Here is a 22,277-nt window from a genome sequence, read left to right as displayed (position 1 = left end):
GAACTATTGTTTGATATGCCCATGAGACATTGTTTTGTTTTGTTATAGACATCAATGACTGTGCTCCAAATCCTTGCCTGAACCAGGGCACCTGTATTGATAAGATTGATGACTTCCAGTGTATATGTAAGGAAGGCTGGGAGGGAGACCTATGTCACATTAGTAAGTATATAAGAATAAAGGGTTTACTGTGACACACACACACACACACACACACACACACACACACACACACACACACACACACACACACACACACACACACACACACACACACACAGCTTTACCCATATTCTGTTAAGTTGTTAAATTTGTCACAAAATGCCTAATCTCACTTCTTGCTGTTATCAACTACATATCAGAGAAGTGCTGTGAATATTCTTTATTAACTTAACTTAAACAAAATTGCAGAATGTGCTGAGTTAGATTCTAATTTAATGTCATGTAATTTCTATAGACAAAGACGACTGTGAAAACCTACCTTGTCGTAATAATGGTACATGTGTGGACCTGGTGGATGATTTCACTTGTTTATGCAAAGATGGGTGGAAAGGAAAAAGATGTAACCTCAGTGAGTAACTTTCTGCTGGTAACATGAGCACAGAAAAGATTTGGTATTGTAAATTTTCCTGACTTGTCATTATACTCGTGTTTGTAGCAAATGTTAGTAATATTTGTACATTACATAGCTAAACATACTGTTACTTAGATTACTTAGATAAGTGCATGGGCGTAATGTTTAAATCACATGTTTAAATGTTTCCATCAATTAAGTACACTTTGTACTTCAACAGATATCCTCTAGACTTTGAGTTAAGGAATTAAGAAGTTGTTTTTCCGTTCTCCAGGGCACAGCCATTGTGATGCTTCCACTTGTTCCAACAGTGGCACTTGTATTGATCTCGGGGAAACTTTCACATGTTTGTGCCCACCTCAGTGGGAGGGCCAGACATGCCATCTAGGTGAGCTTTTTTTTAGTGAAAATTAAAATTAAATTACATTTTTTAAAGTTGCAGTGAGCTTTGGTTTACCATATTTTATTCAGAGTAAATAATAATTTGAATGAAATCATATTTGTATAAGTAATCAGTGTAGTTAAGAAATATGAAAACAGGATTACATGGACAAGATGTCAATGAGAATAAAATGATCAGACTACTTTTTTGTTAAAGCTAATATTTTGTAAAATAGATGTGCTCTTAATATCTTGCTTACATTGATTCCAGCTAAAAACCACAGCTGTGACTCGTCCCCCTGTAGCAATGGTGGGACCTGTGTCAACTCTGGTGACAGTTTTGCCTGTATCTGTAGGGAAGGATTTGAGGGGGTGACATGTGGGGAAAACATCAATGACTGCAATCCATACCCTTGGTGAGAACTAGAATCATGATTTTGTTAAAAATAAAGCACCCCTATGCTATGACATCATTACATACTGCAGCAGTCATTGCAAGAATGCTATACTGTATGTATTATATAGTTTAATCACTTTTTTTGTTAATTGAGTAGGCAAATAGTGTGCACAGTATAAAAGACTTTCTATTTTCAAGATTTGTTTGTATGATTTGTTAGAAAATACATTGATAGGACACAATGTGATGATATATTTAAATGGTGCTGTATTTCAGTTACAATGGAGCAAAGTGCATAGATGGTATAAACTGGCACCAGTGTCAGTGCAGCAGTGGCTTTGCTGGACCTGACTGCAGAATAAGTAAGTTTTGAAAATGATAAACAGTTGCAAAACATATTATAGGATATTGGATTTCTCTTATATGAGAAACTACTTCCTTGTGCTCATAGCATTGTCATTTTTTCTATTATATGTTGAAGATGCCTTTGCCTCTGTCTCAGTTTGTGCAGATATCCTTGACTCTGATTTTTAACGGTTGACTTGATTTAATAGAGGATCCTGCTGATTAGGATTTTGAAGTGGTTTTCACTTCTTGTCAAAACTTGTTCCTTGCATGTGTTAAATTCTTTGCCATATAAATTGATACATTCTTGCCATATCTATTACAGATATAGATGAATGTTTTTCCAATCCCTGTTCCTATGGCAGCACATGTATAGATGAGATTGGGTCATATAAGTGCTTGTGTCCTCCTGGGAGAACAGGGGACAAATGTCAGGAGGGTAAGTATGATACACTGGTACATTGACATGTGTGTGCATGCACGTACACACACACACACACACACACACACACACACAGGCACATGTGCACGAGTATGCATACATACGGTGAAGTGTTAATAGTCAGTTTTGAGGATTTCATCACTGTATTGGAAATGATATTGAAAAGAATGTCTAGATTTAATTTGTAAGTTTACAGATTCCAGAAAGAATTGGCTGCATGGTCAAATTTTGTAATTGTTAGAATAGTTATTAGATAGAATATTTTTTATAGTATCAAAAAATATAGATCGGCTGTGTGCCAAGGAATGCAAGTTGTTAAAATTCTTTTAGTGATTGGGAAGCAGCCAGCCCCCTTGCCATGTACATACAGCCGTCGTGTATATTCACATAACTCTTCGTGGGAACATGAATGCAATTCCTGCAAGTGCAATAATGGAGTGGTTCAGTGCACCAAGGTAAAGAAAAATGCTTTATCAGTTGAAAGTGTATGTGATGGTGCATATTTTGTTATATATGTAGGTAGATGAAGTGACACATATTAATTTTAATTAACCAGTCATTGATAATAATTGTCAAATCTTTGTGATCATCAAAGATATTGAGCATACAGGATTGCAAGTGTAAAATTTTCTTTCATTTTCATTCCATTTGGTTTTGTAACGATGGCATTTGTAGAAGAGGTATAAAACTTATATATATATATGCAAATAAATTATGATTGGTTTTCAACCCCATTTTAGCTGTGGTGTGGTCCGCTCAATTGTCTCAGTCATCCAAACAGTTCAAAGCCAGTGGAGGCATGCCCAGCTGGACAGAGGTGCATCGCAGAGACCAACAAAGTCTGCTTCACCCCTCCTTGCCTACCCTGGGGACATTGTGTTGACTCAGCGTCCCCCCAGGGACCTTCAGAGGCCCCCTATATCCCTCCAGGTGTTAACACACAGTGCGTGCCAAACGCAGCAGAACCAAGTAATACTTGTGCCAAGATTACCCTAGTTTTTGACAAATCAAAAATGCCAACCGTGAGTATGTTTTGGAAATAAAAGATTTATCAGATATTTTTATTGGTTTGGTTTTGAGAATTAATAGGTCGATCTGTTAATTAATTTATCAGATAATTGGATGCACTTGTTAAAATTTTTTAAAAGCTTTCAAATATATCTGTAACACTTGCCATCAGTCTGGAGCAATTTACTGGTAGATTTGGCATGAGAATAGTTTAAGACTTTTAAAGGTTCCATTGGACTTTATGATTTTTATGGTATCACAATATTATTATAAACAATAGTCTCCCAACTTTGTGAAGTTGGTAGTCACATATTACATATTATCTTTATGTTACAGGGCATATCAGTGGAGGGCATTTGCAATAGTATTCGCCAGTTGCCAATTGTAAAAACTCTCAGCCAAGAAAAAACAATAGTGATATTATGTGCTATCAAGAGTGGCCAAAATGATGCCATTGAAATAACAGTGGTTAGTTTCATATTGAGTATCTTATTTAGAAAGGTCTTGTGATGTATGCTTGTCTTTTATCATTGAAAGAAATTATAAAAGCTGTATTGTGATTGTTGCATTTTGCAGGTGAAGACTTGAAGTTTCGTGAACAGGATTCATTATTGATAATACATATAGATATGATTTGATAAGAGCTATAACATAATGTAATGTCCTTTGCAAGATGTATATCTGACAAAAAGCTGATTTCTCATGAAAATCAATTTTTCATTGACTTAATCCAAATGTTGATAAGAAAAACATGAGTTTATTCTTCTCCTTGTTCCAGTCCACCCCATATGAGTCGTCAGCTGAATCCCAACCTGCAGACTCTGTGAAGTCAAAGCCATTTGTCCACAGAGCAGCAGAAGATATGTCGGATGTCATAAGCAATCGTATGAGCAACAGCAGTGCCCTGGTAGCTGTTGTGGAGGTCAAATTAGAGACAACAATCATTAATAAAACTGTAGATAAAAGTAAGTCTAAAATGAATGTGCCATGCCCTATCACATTGCATTCTATGAAGTATTTTTATGTATTCCATATATTTGATAATGCATGATTTGTATATTATACCTCCAATGTTGCAACTATATACTTTAACGTGTCAGGACATTGCCTTTGTAACAAATCAGCTTATACTAATAAACATATGTTTATTATTTAATGATAAATTTATGTTAATAAAGAAATATAAGGTTAGTATTATGTAATTCTAATGTTATATTTTTTTACTAACAAAAACAGCAATAACAATAGTTACGAGATTTTTGGGAAAATAGTTGCAACGTGATATTAAAAAACAATTGACTGAAACATTTGACAAATTACCAGTATTTAATAGAATGAAGGCACATCTATTGCAATCTCAAATTGTCTTTACAAATATTTATATTTATCTTTTTTCTCCCTTTTCAGGTAGTACTTATTTAATCCCAGTAATCTGTTCTATAATCGGTCTAATGGGAATAGTTGCAATAATTGTACTGATTGTGTGGCACAGGCGCAGGAAGCAGAAACGTGCACACAAGAATTCGTCCTCAACAAGCACAGAATTCAGAAACAATGAAACAAACTTGGAAATTGAGGACAATCTACGCAGATATAGAAATCCACTGTTTGAAACAGACAAAGGTGGAGGAACAACTTCAGGAACAAACACCACAGAACTTATTGAGTATAATTTAGAAAAATATGAAAAAAGCCCAAGGAGAGGAGGGCACTCATACTTACATAAAGACCATAATACTGACAGTTCGAGCAGCTTTCCTGAAGATCCTCCATTAAAAAAGCCAATAAGGAAAAAGGAGAGTAACATAGAGATCTCAAGAACTTTAAACAGGGGTCGTGGTCACCACCCAAGTCATGGAGAAGAAATAGTTGTGTAGCAGTTATGTTAGAGTCAAGTGATTCTTGTGTATACTGGTAGTGTGTTATTTATTAACTGTACAGAACCCTGTAAACTTAAGTTGTTGACAAGTATATGTCAGTTCATTTTTTGTGAAGATATTGTTGACTATTTTTGTATTTGTTGATTTCTCATCGTCATGTTTTGTTGGCAAACTAGGTTGCTCTGGCAGACAGTGCTTTAGTGAGCCGTAATTTTACTAGAGCATCTTATTCTCCACAGTATTAATGATAGCTGGGTTATAAGTTGGTGTGGTATTGCACTAGCTGCCTGGATATATCAGAAAAGTAGATATGAGTAGCTAGATATTAGGACTTATAGATCAGGACAGATACTAATGTGGAGCACACATTTAGTACCTTGCAGTTTTAATAGACAGTTTTAGTATCTTAAGATTATCTAAACAGTTAGGTGACTTGTTTGCTGGTTACTTTAGCCTTGGTTTTAGTAAAGTTTCTTTTTTTTTTTTTCAATTTTCACTGGACTTAACATGAGATTGTGATAGTCCTATTGTATTCTTGAATAATAGATCTTATTTTGGGTGCCCCTTTTTGTTGAATGTGAATTAGTTATGGCCTTGTACATAGATGTACAGATCTTTTTTTTACTCATCATCATTGTACAGTTCGTGATTTGTTTTTTTTTATTTAGTCATTTCATTCTATTTTTTACGTAATTGCCCCATTATTCACCAAATATTAAGTTGTTGTTGTCATGCTATATAATGTTTTTGATATGTTTCATTTGTGAATGTCTTTTTCAAAAGTTCAAGAGTATTTCTTAAATGAGTCACAAAAATTCATGTGTTACCATTCCTTAAGTTTCTTTCATTAAGAAGTGAATTATTTCATCCACAGTTGACGAGTTCTGCATTCGATTTTATAAAACTAGTATGATCATTTTGCATGCAGTTTAATCATTAAAATTCAGTTTATGACTAAAAATATTTTTACTCATATGATCTTGAACATAAATTCTGTTTGACTTTATATGAAAATGTTTTTGACCACTGTCTCCCCTTGATTTTGAAAAAATTGCAAGAGCTAATATTGAATTATCTGCTAAAACATTTCATTTTAATCTGAAAGACAGTAGTTGTTGAACAACTAAGCTAAATGGAATGAATATAATCTAATGGATGAATCCTTAAAATTAAACAAAATTGCTAAAATAATGTTGAATTAAGAATTTGATTTGAATTACAAAAATTTATGGTCATTTGTTTGTAACTTACCATTTGGTGATATGTTTAATCACATAATACTGACAAACCAAAGACCACAATAAAATTAATTGTACTTTTCATATAAGTCAAAGGTAATGAAACAAATGTGTAAATCTCTGTTAGCAGTCTGTTATGTAAGTGTACATATAGTATTTTATTACTTAACATTTTCTCAGTATGTTTTATGTGCGTTTTCTTACCTGCTTGTGCAATATCAAATGATTCACATTGTTGATTTTGTAATACACAGGCTAGCTAATGACCATTGTAAAGGGTTCATTTCCGATTGGACCTTGTACATAACCCCATAGTTTTATGTACTTTCAAGCAAAAGGTCTGCCTAATGATAAAATTATGAAAAAATAGTAGCCCTTTATATAAAAGCTTTAATAATAAAGAGATGGAAAAATGGTTATCTGAGAAAATTCTTAAAAAACATGTGACCCTTTGCCAAGAAACTCCAGATAAACTTGTTAACCAGAGGTAATGATTTCCAGATTTTTTAGTAAATGTGTTAAAGAGTTGAATACTGAAACAAACACTTTGACTGGGTTCCCATACCTAGATTGATCTGACAAGATCGATCTATCTCCGAGGGATTCTTGCTAAATTGGTTTAAGCTTAAGCGGCTTAGATGTCTGGCACGCCTGCTGAAGCTGCTTAACGATAATTAAATACTCCCTAGCAGCTTCAGTAGGTGTGACAGACATTTAAGCCCCTTAAGTTGATAGCAATTCAGTGAGAATCCACTAGTAGATAGATCGATCGATCCACAGTTAGTACGATAGGGTCTGGGAATGGTCTCTGTGTTGTAATGTTAAGAAAAAGAAGTAAGGCAATGTGAACCAAAGTAAAAGTAATATTAGACCTATCTCTAAAGTTAGTAGCCTAACAGTAATATAATATGGAGTTATACAAAATGAGTGAAAATGTCAGTGTAACAAGTACACTAAATATGAATTTTAAAAATCTAACAATTTTCTTATTTTGTTGAATATTTCTGTAACTGGACATCTATTTCACAAGTGATGTTTTTAAAAAAAATTGAGTATTTTTTCACACATAATCTATGGTCAACTCTATGCATGGTGCAATCAAGATTGTATCTAAATTGTATTTATGTTTAAAACAAGGAAGGGAAGCATTATTTTAGACACAGCTCTGAAATGTTTCTTTACTGACTGTACATTTTGTACAAAACAAGTGGTAACTTATTGAACAATAAAGAATAAAATTAGACACAGGTTGTTTTGGTTGTAAAATGAATCCTGCAGTCCAAATTGCAGACCCCAAGAAGTTTTCTACTGATATTGCCACATTTTCTGTTGCTAGATAAGCTTACACTTTTAGTTCTGAAAATGAAAAATCTAGCACGTTGGCTCATGAAAACCTTTGGGTGACATATTTTGCATTTTGGTGTTACATCTACATATGATTGCAGAAGGGGAAAGGGGGCTTAGATCCACTTAACTTCTACTAGTTAGGTTGCATTTCATAGCATCTCGTCTAAAAGAGGGGCAATGTGTTATAAAATCATGACAAATACATTCTTTTCATGGTAAAACTTTGCAAATAAACTGCTTAACATGTTCACCTTTAAGACTGCATTCCCACAGATTTTAGACAGATCTATCCCTGTAAGGAGTCTCACTAGATTGCTGTCAGCTTAGCCGGCTTAAATGTCTGTCCTGCCTACTAAAAGCTGTAAGGGGGTAATTAACTTCCATGCGTGCTCGGCTGACAGCAATTTAGCATGAACCCCCAGGTAGTTAGGTCGATCCAGATGACAGCAATCTAGTGAGACTCCCCAGGTGGAAAGATCAATCTAAAAATCTGTGGGAATGGTCTCTTATTGATCAACCATTTGGTTGAACATCATTTGAATAAAATTTCTTCTCTTCTGATTAATGTTTGGACATTTAATAACCTGAACTAAATGGACAAAAAGTATTAAAGTGTGTTACAGAAAAAAATTTACATCAATGTATCTACTTAAGTATTGTTACATTTCCATCCTCATAAAATCAATTATCTGATAATGGCTAACAGGAAATTGCTCCAAAGCCTCAACTTCTGTGAAAATAAGAGTCATTCACAGAAGAGGTATAAATACTTCAAGTTGCACAATACAGTTTATTTTTGGAATGGTTTTAAAAGTTCACTATCTAAACAGCTAGAATTTTTTTCATTCAGTTTTATGTATGAGAGCACAGATTCACACATACACACAAATGAAATAAATATAATAAAAATGTAAACAAAGCAGTCAAATGTACAGACAAAGCAGAAAATGATGCACAAAATGGGTTATTTAATTGTCAACTTTGATTAATTATTACATGCATAACAGCAAAATCAACGCAAAATTCTAATTTTGCATATCAGGTAACATGGACATGAAGAATATGAAGCTGGCATAGGCAGGCCTTCAGGCTCATTAGAGTTTAAATTCATAACCCTGAAAATCTTGACTTGTGAAAAAAATTATTTTAAAAACCTGAAAAAAAAACTAATTGAGCTGGGTTTCCTTCTGTTTTATTCATAAGAATCACAATTGCAAGTGTGAGCACAATAAGAAACATGGTTTTCCTTTAGTGGTGGTGCACAAAATAGAATTTTTGTCAATTCTAATGAAAAATTACATTGTGCTTAACACCAAAATCAATACCAAATTTAAATTGTACACAACAGTAACATAGATATCAAAAATTTGTAACAAGCATATGGTTTCAGGCCCATGAGAGTTCAAATTTGCACACAGAAAATGCCAGAATGTTAAAAGTGCACAAAATAGAGTTTTTGTCCATTTTGATGCAATGATAGAATGAACCAACCCAGGTCCTGTCATAATTTTTGTCACTGACCACTTGTTACAATTTTCCCTTCATGATAGTTCAAAATCACACACTTACAACAGGATCACCTTCAAAGGATGCTGTATTTTTCATCCAAATTTATAGTCTTAGTAATTGTTTTAAGAAGGTTTGTGATAATGATAATATGAAGGGCAAACAATGAGCCAACATGCATAACATTTCGAAATAAAATTTTTATTGAAAGTGAAGGATGATCTTGATCAGTTAATCAGACTGATAACAAATATTATAAAGAAGATACTTTCTACTTAAAAAGTGTTGTGTATTCTCTCAGGTGCTTGGTTTCAGTGAGAAGCTGTAGCTTTATCCTGCTTTAAAGTAGGACTTGGATACCCTCTACCAGGGTGGCAAATATTGTACATACATTTTTCACATTCGCATGACAGAGACCCAAATGACTGTCTATCTATCTATCTATCTAAAGACACATCTGTGAATTTCTTGTGAAAAATCAATCAGTTGTCCTGGTAGAGGGTAGGACTAGGATATGATATTTGGTCTTTGGGCTTACTTTCAAAACTGAAAGATCAAGGTAAAAAGCCTTTAAGATTCTATGTGAAACGCAATGTAATTAGACTAAGATATTAGCCCCAAAACAAACTTTAGACTCATTAGACCCAGGGCAACCAGATGACCCAAACGCTTCCCATTTAAGATCGGAGGTCATTTTAGATAAAATCATAGCGGTATCATTGGCAAGTCAGGCCCCAGTTTCACAAAAAACTGGAGTCAGTTCCAGTGACTAACATCTTTGCTACCAATGTTACATGGTCACATGCATACATCTTCAGCAAGGAAACTGACTTGTTGTTTTTTTTTTTTTCTGAAACCAGGGCCAAGACTTGCAACTATCAAAAAGATGAACTATGACTAGTGTTTCTTCAGTGATATAGGGTACTGGTAGATACCAACTATGATTCACCACTGACATGACCATTAAAATGGCCCATAGATCAAAAGTGTTACATGTTGCATTAAGTTTATGTATTGAATAAATAACACAAAAATGATAACTCTAAGCTCATCACAACTCCTTTAAGTTTTCTTGACCAAGTTTTGTTATATGTTTATTGATAATTTCATTATAATTTCATTATAACAGGTCCAGATGGATTATCATTGTTGGTATACAAAAGTGAAATAAGTCCCATTACAATACTTTTTTAATTTGCATTTCACCAAATATTCGTAATTTTCATGATTACTGTCATTTTAAAACTTCTCATAACTTCTTTTTTTGTGGAAGACCAAGATCAAGCTGTCCACGCATGCATGTGAAATTCACTCCTGCCAAGTCTTTGGGGCCCTTGCCCCTTACAAGTACCAAATGATGTTCCTGGAGATTATTTCCTACCCCAGGGATATAGGCAATCACCTCTTTTCCACTCATCAGCCGTACTTTGACACATTTCCTGTTGGCTGAGTTAGGCTTTTTTGGTTTACGTATAATAGGTTTTAGAACAACAGCCTTCATTGCTGGTTTTCCCATCATGGCTTTTTGTATGGAATTCTTTTTCTTAGGTTTGGGACGCGCTTGTCTATGCATCTGATTCAATGTTGTCATGCTGCGGGAAGGTGTGCTCAGTTGTAATATTGTTTGAAAATGTGTCCTACCATGCATCTGATTCAGAGGCATAATTTTATGACCAAATGAGTTCAAACATCCATTAGGCCTTGTTAATCCAATTCTGCATATCTGATTTTGGGTAGTGGAAGTTCTACAAATCATCATAATATTTCCATCTGGTTTTAAAGAGGATAGCCTGAATAAGGGCAACCTCTGGTGTGCCATGCCTGTAACATTAATAAGATAATCATTATTTTCAATTCTTATGTGAAAGGTCATAAGCGATTCTTCTCAAGAAAAGTTTGAACTTAAAAAAAAAAAAAACTATATAGAATTCCATGCAGCGATACAGTAAAAATGACATACAATGATATCCACAGTACACATAGGACGAGTATGCACCTATTTACAAGATGATTAACATATGATAATATTAAGGTCAGGTATCTTAATAAATTTATTAATTATATAACTATTATCATTATGCTCTTGGTATAAAACAGATGGAACATTTACAGTCTGATGGAACATAGGATCATGGATGAAAGATATTTACTCAATGTCAGTGTACCACAAATGCACAATTTGGTGCAACACAATGCAATACACTTGAAAAAACAAGTTGCAAGTATATAACAGAAAATGGTCACTTGCATGAAAACAGGGCAATATAGAAACGAAATATAAAATTAAAAGGTAATTGATATTGTTGATGCAACTTAACAAATTTGCACGACTCATTTATTGATGGGTCATCGGCAATGTTGGCTGGTGGCTCTTCTTGGAAATATGGTGAACGCCCAAATTTAACAAATTGTACTGATTTTGCCAACTTGTATCAAAGATACACCTTATTTTCTTGTGAATGACCATTTCCTGTGTTTACTTGCCACTGGACATGTTTTTTCTAGTGTATTGCACTGTGTTTCACTGTCTTGTTTATAAGACCCGTTTCATTGTGAATGTCATTAGATATCTGAGGCTGAAAACATGATTACCCATTATCCTAGAGGATAGAGAGGCCGACATCTGCAGGAATTTTCCAACAAACGCTGATACGTTATTCATGTTGACAGCCTGAAATGCATTAAGACATATTTCAAGACACAATAAGCATCACAAACTCACAAAAAGCTGGCAATCAAATAAGAAACCTAGGTCATGCAAATCAATCTATGAAAAACTGAAAAGGTAAGCAGCAGAGATAACGTTAGCAATCCCTTTCAACCAAGCTTGAAATGTCGCACAATGGTTATAAAATCCCTAAACATCAATTTAATCTAAATGACCCATGGTTAAATTGCATGTTTATTTTTTAGAAATCAAAAAGTGCGTTTTAACATTTGGATCGTTACCTATCCAAAGCTGTTAGCATGGCCGACTCCTCAGGTTTAAAATGAATAATATAATTTATAAAGTTGTATCCAGTTTTAAGAAGCAAAAACGCTGTGTCCTATAAAATAAAAGTGTCAGGTTATTACATTAAACCCCACGCTGTATACATTAGCCACTGGGCTTTAATGTTGTTTTTAAGTACAATATATACTTTTGTTTGAAAATAAACCATCATTACAAACATACCTCTTACCTCGTCACATTTCACCTCCTTCTACAAGAGAGCTGTGAACATTTTATAACTTTCTCTGCTATTTACCTGACATCTTGATAAAACTTATCGAGCCAGTAGCCATCATGCTCATGTATCAAAAAAAGAAACATAAAAGGGACCCAGTGCAACTTTCCAAGAGAATTTTATTTGTAGAATTGGTTTTTATGGGAGCAGTTTACCTTGGATTTAATGCACTGCACAAGTCGCAAGGTGATTATATACAGTATATATATATATTGGATTATTTAAGAACACAATTTTTCATCTTTTTTTTTAACGAGGTGCTTCCATTTAAGTGCATGTTGTTTTGGCCGCCACTTATAAAGTAATACGCCAAGTTTACACACAAATTTGTTCATTGTCTGCAACAATTGGCAAATATACTTTGTAAAGCAGAAGTCAAAAATTTTAAAGCTTACAGCATTTGATTTTTTTTCTGTATTTTAGAGATGAGAAAAAGAGCATATCACAATGTTCCTCGGCTTCTTGAAGGTAATTGTGTATACATACTGCAGTACATTGTAGTTTAGTTTTTATATCATTTAATAGAAGCTAATCATTTACACTATATTTTAATGAGATATTGGTTTAATTTTTTGTCAAAATAACTTTTTGTTTTACAACAATCATTAAAAATGGTAGTTTATATATGAAATCACCATATTGGGCTTGATTTTATCAGAATTTTTTATTCCATCTTTTCTAGCTTATTATTTTACTGTGGATTCATGGAACTCTGATAATAAAATAAAAGACAAAGACTACAGTGACTGGGGAATATGTAAATCATGAAGTTTGAAATCCATAAGCCAGGAAACACCCCTGAATATTTTTACACAGTGGAATATTCTCCAAGAAATGGCTGTAGTACAAAAATTACTTTCATGGTGGCCCGTTTTACATGCAATGCAGGACATCAGTGTTGCTGGAGTGTCATTGATAAACATCTGAAGACAAGGATTGGGAGGTGTCACTTTCTTTGTATGTGTCAATTTAAGCACATTTACGGGGATACATGTAGAACTGCAAAGTCAATTTTAGAGCAACAGCAGATTAACAGAGAAAAAAATGGCCATTTGAAGAAGAAATTGTTTATTCAAGTTTATTGGCAAAACCATTATTTGTGAATTTGCTCCATTTAGATGCATGCATTTTAAAGGGCATCTAGCAGTGTTTTAAATATTTGTTACAGTATTCACTGTTAAAAATAAATTGAAAAACTGTTCTTGAAAAAACTTGACATTACTAGGAAGTAGAAAAGCAAGCAGCTGTTTTTATACCTGCTGTTAGTTTTGTGATGGGATATGTCAAAAAGTTTTGACATTTTCCCCGTGAGATAGTACATTGCACCACTCATTAATCTCTTGGACCCCATTCCCATACACACCATTGGTCTACATGGATCCACCCAACTCTGCAGGGAATCTCACCAGGTGCAGTCAGCATAACTGAATGATAAACCGGTTCATTTATATTAAGCTCCCATCAGAGTTGAGTTTTCTTTAGGCCACATAATTTGTTTATATTTATACACACATATAAAAAAAATTGGGAAACAGTTTTGAATAAATTATAAAATAACCATAGGAGTTAACCAAATATTGATGGATAATGTAGCCACCATTTGTTACTTTTTTAATACACGCTGAAGATTTTCCCACTACATTACACAGTTTTTAAATTATTGAAAAAAAAATTCATGTTTCCAAACTTTTTCGGCCTAGTGTAAGTACTATGTATATATGCTTGAAAGTATGCAATAACAGTAATTAATCTAACTTTGTATTCAATAGGTCCCATGGTTCTAGCCCAAACACTCTAGTCCAAATACAGGCAGTGCAATACATTTCTTTATTAAATACAAAATAATGATTAACAAAAAAACTTTTTTCAAGTCTTATTTTAGAAATATTAATGAAGAACTGACATAAACATTGAGTTCACTGTTTGGTACAAAGTAAAATGCACAGGTAATTTTATCAAATACAATATGAGCAAATGAATGGTATATTATTTGATAGATAAAGGGTAGTGGTCCACTGAAATAAGTGAAATGTCCAACAAAATTACGCTGGAAAGGTTATCTAAATCAAGATTATGCACGTTTCAAATACAATTAACACCTGCCATTGAAACATGCACATGTAAATATAGCAGAATATGGTCAATACAACTTTATCAGTTCTAGTCCAATCCTTCCTCTGTTCACATCAACACTGACTACTTTAACTTCAACTTTGTCTCCTAACTCTAATGTCTGTTTTCCTTTCATGTTCTGTGGCCTCATCTTGCTGACATGTATTAGACCACTTTTTCCAACTCCTATGTCTACAAAAGCACCAAAATGAGTAGTGTTCTGAACGCAGCCTGTGAGAAAAGTCCCACTTTTCAAATCATTGATTGATGTCAAACCCTTCTTAAAAAGAGGCTTTTCATAATCTGAAAAATAACGAAGAACTTATCGTTAGTATTTTTTTCTCTTGTATATACTATAGGAAAATCCAACAGATACACCAAAGTACAACTGGCAGATTTTACAAGGTATGTTTGAATGGTGTGACACATATATAACTACAGGAAAAAATTCTAATTATTCTTAATATTTTACAATAAAAGGTCTTCATAACAGTGAAGAACTTATCGTTAGTATTTTTTTCTCTTGTATATACTATAGGAAAATCCAACAGATACACCAAAGTACAACTGGCAGATTTTACAAGGTATGTTTGAATGGTGTGACACATATATAACTACAGGAAAAAATTTTAATTATTCTTAATATTTTACAATAAAGGGTCTTCATAACAGTGAAGGAATAAGGGGATCACTGGGGATGCATATTTTTCCTGAAACAATCCCACAAATTGGATCTAAAAAGTTGGATCTTTTACAAACTCTACTGGACTTATGAGGAATCTAAAATAATAAATGCATATGAGTCTGGAAAAGCCTTTACTGACATAAGCAGAGCAATGAGAGTTACAAACCATCTCTGATATCCTGTCCCAGGGGCTGTTTTAATCCATTTAATATTAAATCAAGGGTAGGAGCTCCTATATTTAAATCTTTTGCAACACTGTCCAGACCTATAAAGAAGAAACGAGGCATAAAAATACTAATCTCATTTAACATCTAAGAATATTATCAATACATTTATCTTATATCTACTTGAATAAAATCTATTTACTATTACTTTTTTTTTAGTTTTATAATGATCACTATAAAACATCTTTGACTGCAAAAAAATGTAAAAAAAAATCTGTACTTGCTGGAGGTAGATATAAAATTGTCCACTGCTCTTTGCATGGAAGGGTGACCAATTTCATTGGCTGTTATACCAATTTTCTTCAAAAGCCTGCATCACAAATGAGATAAACAAAAAAAAGCCATATTTGCATGAAGTATTTATCTCCATTTTTATACAAAAAGTCAATGTGCATTTGAAATGAAAAAACATTGTTTAGAAAGATCGATTTGAATCATATAATTATTAACTACACAGTGCTTATTCAATTTCCTCATTCCAATGACACCTAAAGTTCATATACATCGCTGAACACACCAGCAATTGGTCACTAAAATCTTTCAATGATTGTCTCCATGTGACATGTACTTTACCTATTTGTTACATCATAAGACTCTGGATGGATCCATGTCATATCAAGCCAATTAGGTGAAAGATTCTCATCCATCTTCTGTCTCTTACTGGTGCTTGTCTTTGAAACTGCTTTTCTTTTTGTTCCTTTGGCAATGTTACTAACAACTTCATCCTTAGGCTCTTGTCTGAAAATTCAAATAGGTAGGGAATATATCTGATGTTTTGGCAGTGATAACATTGAAACTGGATTGGTTCATTTCGCAGAAACACTTTCAAGCTGATAACTTACAATGTTATTTTATTTCAGTTTGTTTGTAATGACAATTTGATATAAATAACAGACTTATTCTCAAAACCCACTGGTTCATTATTATAATACAACACATAAACTGGCATAATCCGATTTCCCCTTGAAACAATATAGCAATTTAATCCATTCTCTACATTTTTTTAGAGATTCAGAAAAAAAAAAGAATAAAATATGGTTTAGCACATTTAAACTTGTAATCTCTCTTTTCACATCACCTTAAATGATCGAATGCCAGACTATTTCTGTTTTCCTTTTTTTTTTCTACTGTAAAATGCAGGCTTCCTTCTTTTGTTAAGCAGATTCAGTTTTTTCAAAGAGGCAGCAGTCAGGGTGAAATGGTCAATGTGGTAATATTTCCGAGGACCAAAAAGCAATAAAAAGCTTGAAAAGGCACTCACACATGGTTTGTATTTGTGACACCAATCACATTTGGTGTAATCCTCACAAAACCAGCACACTGCTCAAATGACTTTGGCCCTAGTCCCTTAACACCAAGTAGCTGCTGTCTGTTAACATATGGCCCATTCTTTTCTCTGTATTCTATTACTTTTTTAGCTTTGAGGGCACTCATGCCAGACACACGTCTGAAATTGAAATAGTTACATATTAAAATTTTAGATACCTGCAAAATACGTAAAGTTTGATGGGTGGAACAGGAACAAATCAAAAGTTTAGTTACTGATCAATTAAACAAAATTAAAGGGAACTATATTATGGGGGCAAAAGTAATGAAACAATGAAATACAATATGTTGTTTAAACATAAATAAATGAATAAAAATAGTCATACTGAAAACTTAATTTCTTAAAATTACGATATGATAATTAAATATTTCCTTCTCTACAATTCTCACTTTAGTAGAGACTCTGTGCAAATATTGAGATCAATGCCCACAAAACTGACACATTCTTCTAGGACCCCATCCAAACTAGACTTCAACTGAGAATCAGCTACATCATGCTGTAAAATCGACAAATAATACAAAAATTAATAACATTTGATAATCAAAGGACTAGAGCTTGTTTACTTAATGATTCTACAAATGTAAATCAATAACTTTCCAAATAAGTTATCTATTTGTGGCATTAAGATGCAAGTGATAATATAGCCATCATTTAAAAATGCAAAGGATATCCTTGATTCATTATAGGCTATACGTTATCCTTTTACATCATTTCTCAGTCAAGATTTTATCAAACCTGGTACATTCCAACTCCAATGTGCTTCGGCTCAATTTTTACTAGCTCCACCAAAGGGTCTTGTAATCTCCTCGCTATAGACACTGTTAAAATATTTTTCATCAATAGACTTAAAACTCCCTACAACCTTTCTGCAAATATGAAACCATACAAGTAAAACTATTTATATATAGAACCAAAGTCTCAATCACTTCATAACTGGGATATGACCCTGTAAAATCTATACTTAGAACTATACTCAAATGGAGTGTAGATAACTGCTTTGCCTTATTATTTTAGTTACAGCTCAGTTTGTGAATAGTTGTTTCAATAGTAAATGCACATTTACTTATTTTAACACAACTGGGTAAAACCATTTACTATCTAAACATACCTGCACTTCTTTCATTTGGATCTAATTTTGGCATTTCTTGTTCAGCTTCTTTGGATACACTGTATATAGAAGCTCCATCCTCATTCACTATACTGGAATCAAAACTCATATTATCATTTCAAAATATGTTACAGTTATCCTTAATTTCTAACATGTTTCCTTTACCTTCATAAGAACAGCCTCAAGAATAATTTTGCACATCTGAAATGGCCTTATTCACAGAACGTGATGTAAAATTTACTAAAGGAAATCAGTTGCAACCTCAGTCCAACACGGCATCTATTCATTCTATTCACATCAGCAGGTACTGGGTACGAAGTGTAAACTTAATGTACAACATCCACATAGCTTACCAGTACATAACACTGAGAGGAGCAAAGTATCTCTTTTGAATCATGTCTGAAAATGCAGCTTCAGTCTCCCTACAAGCGGTTCCATTACCTATGGCTACAGTTTCACATCTGTTGGGGGAAAAGGACAAAAATGAGTGTCATGTTGAAATACTAACAGTTAAGTGTTACATGATTTTGTTCAAAGTTAAGTATCACAGAGTGGGGATAAAGGCAATTTTTAAAATCTCTCACTCAAATGGGGTATAATAAAGCACATTATTAAATCTAAAGGCCACAATTTTGAAATTCCTTTACCACTTTAGATTTTTCATATTCAAATTGACAAAATATGTACAACAAGAAAATAATCTGTATATACCTGTACTTTAAGCATATCTCCTTTATTTTCTCTCTCTCTTTTTCAGCAGCTCGTCCTACATGTAGATAGCTAACACCAGTTTCAAGAATCTGACCTGGAAATGTAGAAGTAACAATTTTACAATTTTGTTGAAGTATATTAAGAGTAAAATCTGAAATTCCACATCAAATGATAAATTATGTTAATATGTACAAAAAACAATATGTATCAACTGAACAATTCAATATAATTTATCTTCCATATTATCTTTTTCCCTAAAAATCATCATTACACTAACAACTACCTTTCTACTCAATTGCAACTTATCTTTTCCTTTCTCAAGTTATATGGGACGAAGATATCATAAGGAGTGGAAAAATTATTACTGAGGAAAAAATCAGTAACATAGTCTATTCTAAAACAGGATATTTAAAAAAATTGTAAAAGGAAAATGTTTAACATTGCCAAAATCATACAGTTTTATAAAATCTTTCCTATTACATTTAAGAATCACATATCAAGCTACATCAAAGAACTGAAGTACAGCTACCTGTCTGGGATATAACAGCCAATTTACAGCCATTCTTAAATCCTGGGTCCACACCAAGTACCACCCTGTTTCTCACAGGTGGCATGAGCAAAAGTCTCTTCAGGTTTGAGGCAAATACTTCAACAGAAGCCTTTTCTGCCATCTTGGTCAACTCAGATCTGGATTGAAGACAAGGAAGAATATAAAACAGCAGTGATTATAAATGACAGTTAAAAACTGTTTGTTCCTAGAGATCTTTTTAAACAAAGAAACCCAAATATGTTACTAAAAAGGTCAATCAAAACATCTGGCAACTTCAAAACCAGTGAAAATTTCTCTCATCTTATTTCAACTGAGAATAAAAAGAGACCTGTAGTCTTTAAACGGTCCAAAATTATTCTCTATTGTACCATGAAAGGCTTTGGATAATTTTAGGTAATTTCAGAGACAGACCTGTAGTGTCTACACATGAGTGGAGAAATAAGTCTTGTGTATGCATCCTCTATAGCATCAGAGATGAGTTTCCGGAGGTGTGCACTGGCTTGAGGAGGAATCCATCTCCTCTGGCAGTATTGGCAGAAACTTTGCTTTACTTGTTCTGGGATGTTGACTTTCACACTCAATATCTTTTGGTGCTCGCCTCGATTCATTGCTAAAACCTTTGAATTAATAAAAGCCAAGTAGAGTTAATTGAAATCATCATTGTCCCAGAATTTTATTGAATAAAACTTCAATTTTGTAAAAAGAGGAGTATTACAATACATGTTACCTGATGTGGCTTGGCATATTTGACTGGCACTTTGAAATCAAAGTATTGTTCATATTTTTGTGCATCTGCTTTTTTGTCTTGCTTAGACGTCTTTTCATTTTTCTTCTCGACAATATTCTTTTCTGATCCAGCAGCAGTTGAGGTAGTCTCCTTGGATTTTGTTTTCTTTGTTAGACTTTTAGACATTGTGCTTTCCAGCGTAATATATGCATGTTGGCACCTGAAATTAAAAAAAAAAGTTTATGGTATTACTAAATTTGTAGATTCAAAATTTCAGTGTATTTTAACAAGTGCTCATGCAAAGAGAACTTCCCTGCACCATTTGTTATTCAGTGCACTTACAGGTCTCTCATTTTATCCATGGTTTCCTTATTCTTAGCAATGACATCTGCAATGATATGCTTTGTGCCCTCCTCCACTTCTGAAACTGATGATAAACCTGGAATTAAAAAAAAACATGGAATCTTTGAATATCTTAACGGACAGGACCATGAAGAGAAAATGCCTCTGCAGCTTTTATGTAACAGTCCAAGTGCTCAAGATAAAAATACAGAAGTAACTGGTTTACAACAGAAATGTTTTAAGTATGCAAAATTTATCTGGAACTGCTTCATATAATAATTTTCTTGCTAGAAGTATGCACTGTCTAGTCTTAGACACTACAAGAAATCTGATAAGGAGACTCCCCCCCCCCCCCCCCACACACACACACACACACGCACACACACCATGTATGTTTAATGACAAAAATGCTGTGATAAAATTTGACTGATAAATTTTTCACAAGTGCACACGCATACATCGAACAGACAGCACATGTAGTTACAACAAGATACCTTCCTGTCCAGCTTTGACAAACATATTCAGATCCACAGTGTTTGGAGACTGCAAAACCTTCATAGCCAGAGGCTCCAATCCCAACTCTCTAGCTCTTTCTGCTAGTGATCTTTTGCTGCCAGGCTTGTAAGGGGCATACTGAAAAATAAATAGAAGGTAGAGTACAAAAATAATAGAGGTTAAGAAACATCAGCAGCATTTTTGAAGGATTTCACAAAATCCACTTCAAATTAAGATTTTTCATAGGTGTCATGTTTATATTACTCTAACTTGATATTAGAGAATGGTTCATATATACATTTCAAATATATAATGGTATGGTAGCATGATACTGACCAAGTGATCCACTTCTTCAGCGCTCTGTGCATTTTGGAAAGCAGCTTGCAGTTGTGGGTTCATTTTCCCAAGCTTTTCTATGCTTTTGCACACATTGTTTATTTTCGATATCAAAGTCCTGTAATGATGGAATAAAATTAGCTAAGAAACCAACACAATTGGATCCTTAATTGATTTTTTTTCTTTTTTTTTTTTTTTTTTTTTTTTTGTCCCATGTTACATGCAACTCTCCTCAGGCAGGTGTGTTTAGGGATGGGTTAGGGTTGTAAATCTGGTTCAAATTTTTTGGCAAGTATACATACATGTATACTTACAGTGCCTCAGTTTCCGGCCTTAGATGCAGGTAAGGCCTCATAACACACAGTGTTACAAACTCTTGAGGCTATAAATATCAACCAACTGTCAAAATTGTGTATCCTCCAAGGCTCAATCGCACTTTTTAGTATATAGTTCACATTTGGATTCCTTTTGTATCAGTTCATGCACATGCTTGATAAAATTTTAGTCTTTTTATTATAGGTATATAGCAACTAATACTACATATGCATGCTACTTGAAGGTGACGTCACATCTGATGTCTAACATAGGGTGAAATGAGGTCTTACCTGCAAAGCATCGAAGTTTGAAAACTGAGGCAAATACATACGTTCCAGAAAAAAAAAAAACATAACAGGTTACTGGTATGGGTAACTTTGACAGATACTTACTTCAAGTCTTGATGAAGAGCCAAAATCTCTCTCAATTTATCAACAGACATGTTGTTTGTCTGTTCTTTTCTATACCTTGCAATGAATGGTATAGTATTGTCTTCGTCTAACATGGTAATTACATTCTTGACTGCCCATTTTTCCAGATGCAGTTGTTCCACTATCAGGTCAACCGAATCCCAGTTGACTGTAAAAACCATGCTGAAGGAGTTCTACAAATTACAAATAATCAAGAATAACAATAACATATAATATGAAATGGCACTGGGAAGTTGTATTTAAATTACATGTGCAAAGAGTAGCACAGGTTTGAGCCAAGATTACACTCTAAAGAATTCCAGAAATTTTCTTGGGTGCTAAACTATCAAGAAAAATATTACTTATAAAAATAACAATAAAAACCCGACAGAACACTGGCACCTCCACACACCTGCAACTCGCGGGCAGTGATGTTTTCTTCATTGGCGATAGGTGGCAGTCAAGCACTAACTTTTGAAAAACGATCTGATTTCCGCTGACAGAAGTCATAATATGATGTCATAAGTGTTATATATCTGGAAAGCCATTTATGTAAATGTACCCCTTGTAAACTAACGTTAACACATGTA

General features: G+C 33.7%; 3 protein-coding genes and 1 long non-coding RNA gene across 8 annotated transcripts in view; 2 read left to right on the top strand and 2 right to left on the bottom strand.

Annotated features, from left to right (window-relative positions):
* LOC106176441 (protein jagged-2) overlaps positions 1–7,508 on the top strand; it is a 53,459-nt gene extending 45,951 nt beyond the window's left edge. For all 3 annotated transcript variants that reach the window (XM_087004359.1, XM_013558830.2, XM_087004360.1), the window contains 11 exons: positions 49–162; positions 458–571; positions 849–962; positions 1,227–1,371; positions 1,629–1,714; positions 2,023–2,136; positions 2,470–2,594; positions 2,880–3,161; positions 3,484–3,615; positions 3,926–4,112; positions 4,555–7,508. In XM_087004359.1, coding sequence (XP_086860485.1) covers positions 49–162; positions 458–571; positions 849–962; positions 1,227–1,371; positions 1,629–1,714; positions 2,023–2,136; positions 2,470–2,594; positions 2,880–3,161; positions 3,484–3,615; positions 3,926–4,112; positions 4,555–5,024 — 1,883 coding nt within the window. In that variant the 3' untranslated portion in view covers positions 5,025–7,508. The remainder of the gene's footprint in view (positions 1–48; positions 163–457; positions 572–848; positions 963–1,226; positions 1,372–1,628; positions 1,715–2,022; positions 2,137–2,469; positions 2,595–2,879; positions 3,162–3,483; positions 3,616–3,925; positions 4,113–4,554) is intronic.
* A 2,687-nt stretch (positions 7,509–10,195) lies between these two features.
* LOC106176442 (small ribosomal subunit protein uS12m) lies at positions 10,196–12,202 on the bottom strand. Of its 2 annotated transcripts, none has more exons than XM_013558832.2 (3): positions 12,068–12,202; positions 11,711–11,789; positions 10,196–10,939 (listed from the first exon to the last, which is right to left on the bottom strand). In XM_013558832.2, exons 2-3 carry the CDS (start codon positions 11,778–11,780, stop codon positions 10,368–10,370), a joined length of 642 nt encoding a protein of 213 aa, XP_013414286.2. In that variant the 5' UTR covers positions 11,781–11,789; positions 12,068–12,202; the 3' UTR covers positions 10,196–10,367. The 2 variants fall into 2 exon arrangements, with proteins under 2 accessions (XP_013414286.2, XP_086860498.1); XM_087004372.1 differs by lacking the exon at positions 12,068–12,202 and adding an exon at positions 11,960–11,998.
* A 102-nt stretch (positions 12,203–12,304) lies between these two features.
* Positions 12,305–13,903, top strand: LOC106176434 (uncharacterized). Its single transcript, XR_001239753.2, has 3 exons — positions 12,305–12,531; positions 12,769–12,813; positions 13,028–13,903. It is a non-coding gene; the product is annotated as an uncharacterized LOC106176434 (long non-coding RNA).
* A 255-nt stretch (positions 13,904–14,158) lies between these two features.
* Positions 14,159–22,269, bottom strand: LOC106169804 (S1 RNA-binding domain-containing protein 1). Of its 2 annotated transcripts, none has more exons than XM_013549418.3 (18): positions 22,100–22,269; positions 21,670–21,881; positions 20,963–21,080; positions 20,626–20,764; positions 20,132–20,228; positions 19,790–20,009; positions 19,474–19,679; positions 19,042–19,199; positions 18,513–18,606; positions 18,155–18,262; positions 17,802–17,893; positions 17,429–17,511; positions 17,083–17,189; positions 16,628–16,813; positions 15,940–16,104; positions 15,591–15,676; positions 15,309–15,407; positions 14,159–14,760 (listed from the first exon to the last, which is right to left on the bottom strand). In XM_013549418.3, the coding sequence occupies exons 2-18, from the start codon at positions 21,867–21,869 to the stop codon at positions 14,486–14,488; spliced, it is 2,433 nt and encodes an 810-aa protein (XP_013404872.3). In that variant the 5' UTR covers positions 21,870–21,881; positions 22,100–22,269; the 3' UTR covers positions 14,159–14,485. The 2 variants fall into 2 exon arrangements, 1 of the variants encoding a protein (XP_013404872.3); XR_002886417.2 differs by having other exon boundaries at positions 14,589–14,760; positions 15,587–15,676.
* Between the last annotated feature and the right edge of the window lie 8 nt (positions 22,270–22,277).

The sequence above is a fragment of the Lingula anatina genome, chromosome 2 (assembly GCF_051362555.1).
Source record: "Lingula anatina isolate TDL-2025a chromosome 2, LinAna3.0, whole genome shotgun sequence".
In the NCBI taxonomy this organism is placed as follows: Eukaryota; Metazoa; Brachiopoda; class Lingulata; order Lingulida; family Lingulidae; genus Lingula; species Lingula anatina.
The sequence above is the reverse complement of the archived record's forward strand: the minus strand, read 5'-3'. Positions and strand labels throughout refer to the sequence as shown.

Coding starts and splice junctions, on each gene's coding strand:
- LOC106176442 (XM_087004372.1), bottom strand. CDS start 11,983: ATGTTTAGGGATTTTATAACCATT. Junction 11,790..11,959: donor TTAGGGATTTTATAACCATT/GTGCGACATTTC, acceptor AATGCATTTCAG/GCTGTCAACATGAATAACGT. Junction 10,940..11,710: donor TCTATCCTCTAGGATAATGG/GTAATCATGTTT, acceptor TTAATGTTACAG/GCATGGCACACCAGAGGTTG.
- LOC106169804 (XM_013549418.3), bottom strand. CDS start 21,869: ATGGTTTTTACAGTCAACTGGGATTCGGTTGACCTGATAGTGGAACAA. Junction 19,200..19,473: donor CTCATGTGTAGACACTACAG/GTCTGTCTCTGA, acceptor TCTTCAATCCAG/ATCTGAGTTGACCAAGATGG. Junction 17,894..18,154: donor CCTCTCAGTGTTATGTACTG/GTAAGCTATGTG, acceptor TTTTGATTCCAG/TATAGTGAATGAGGATGGAG.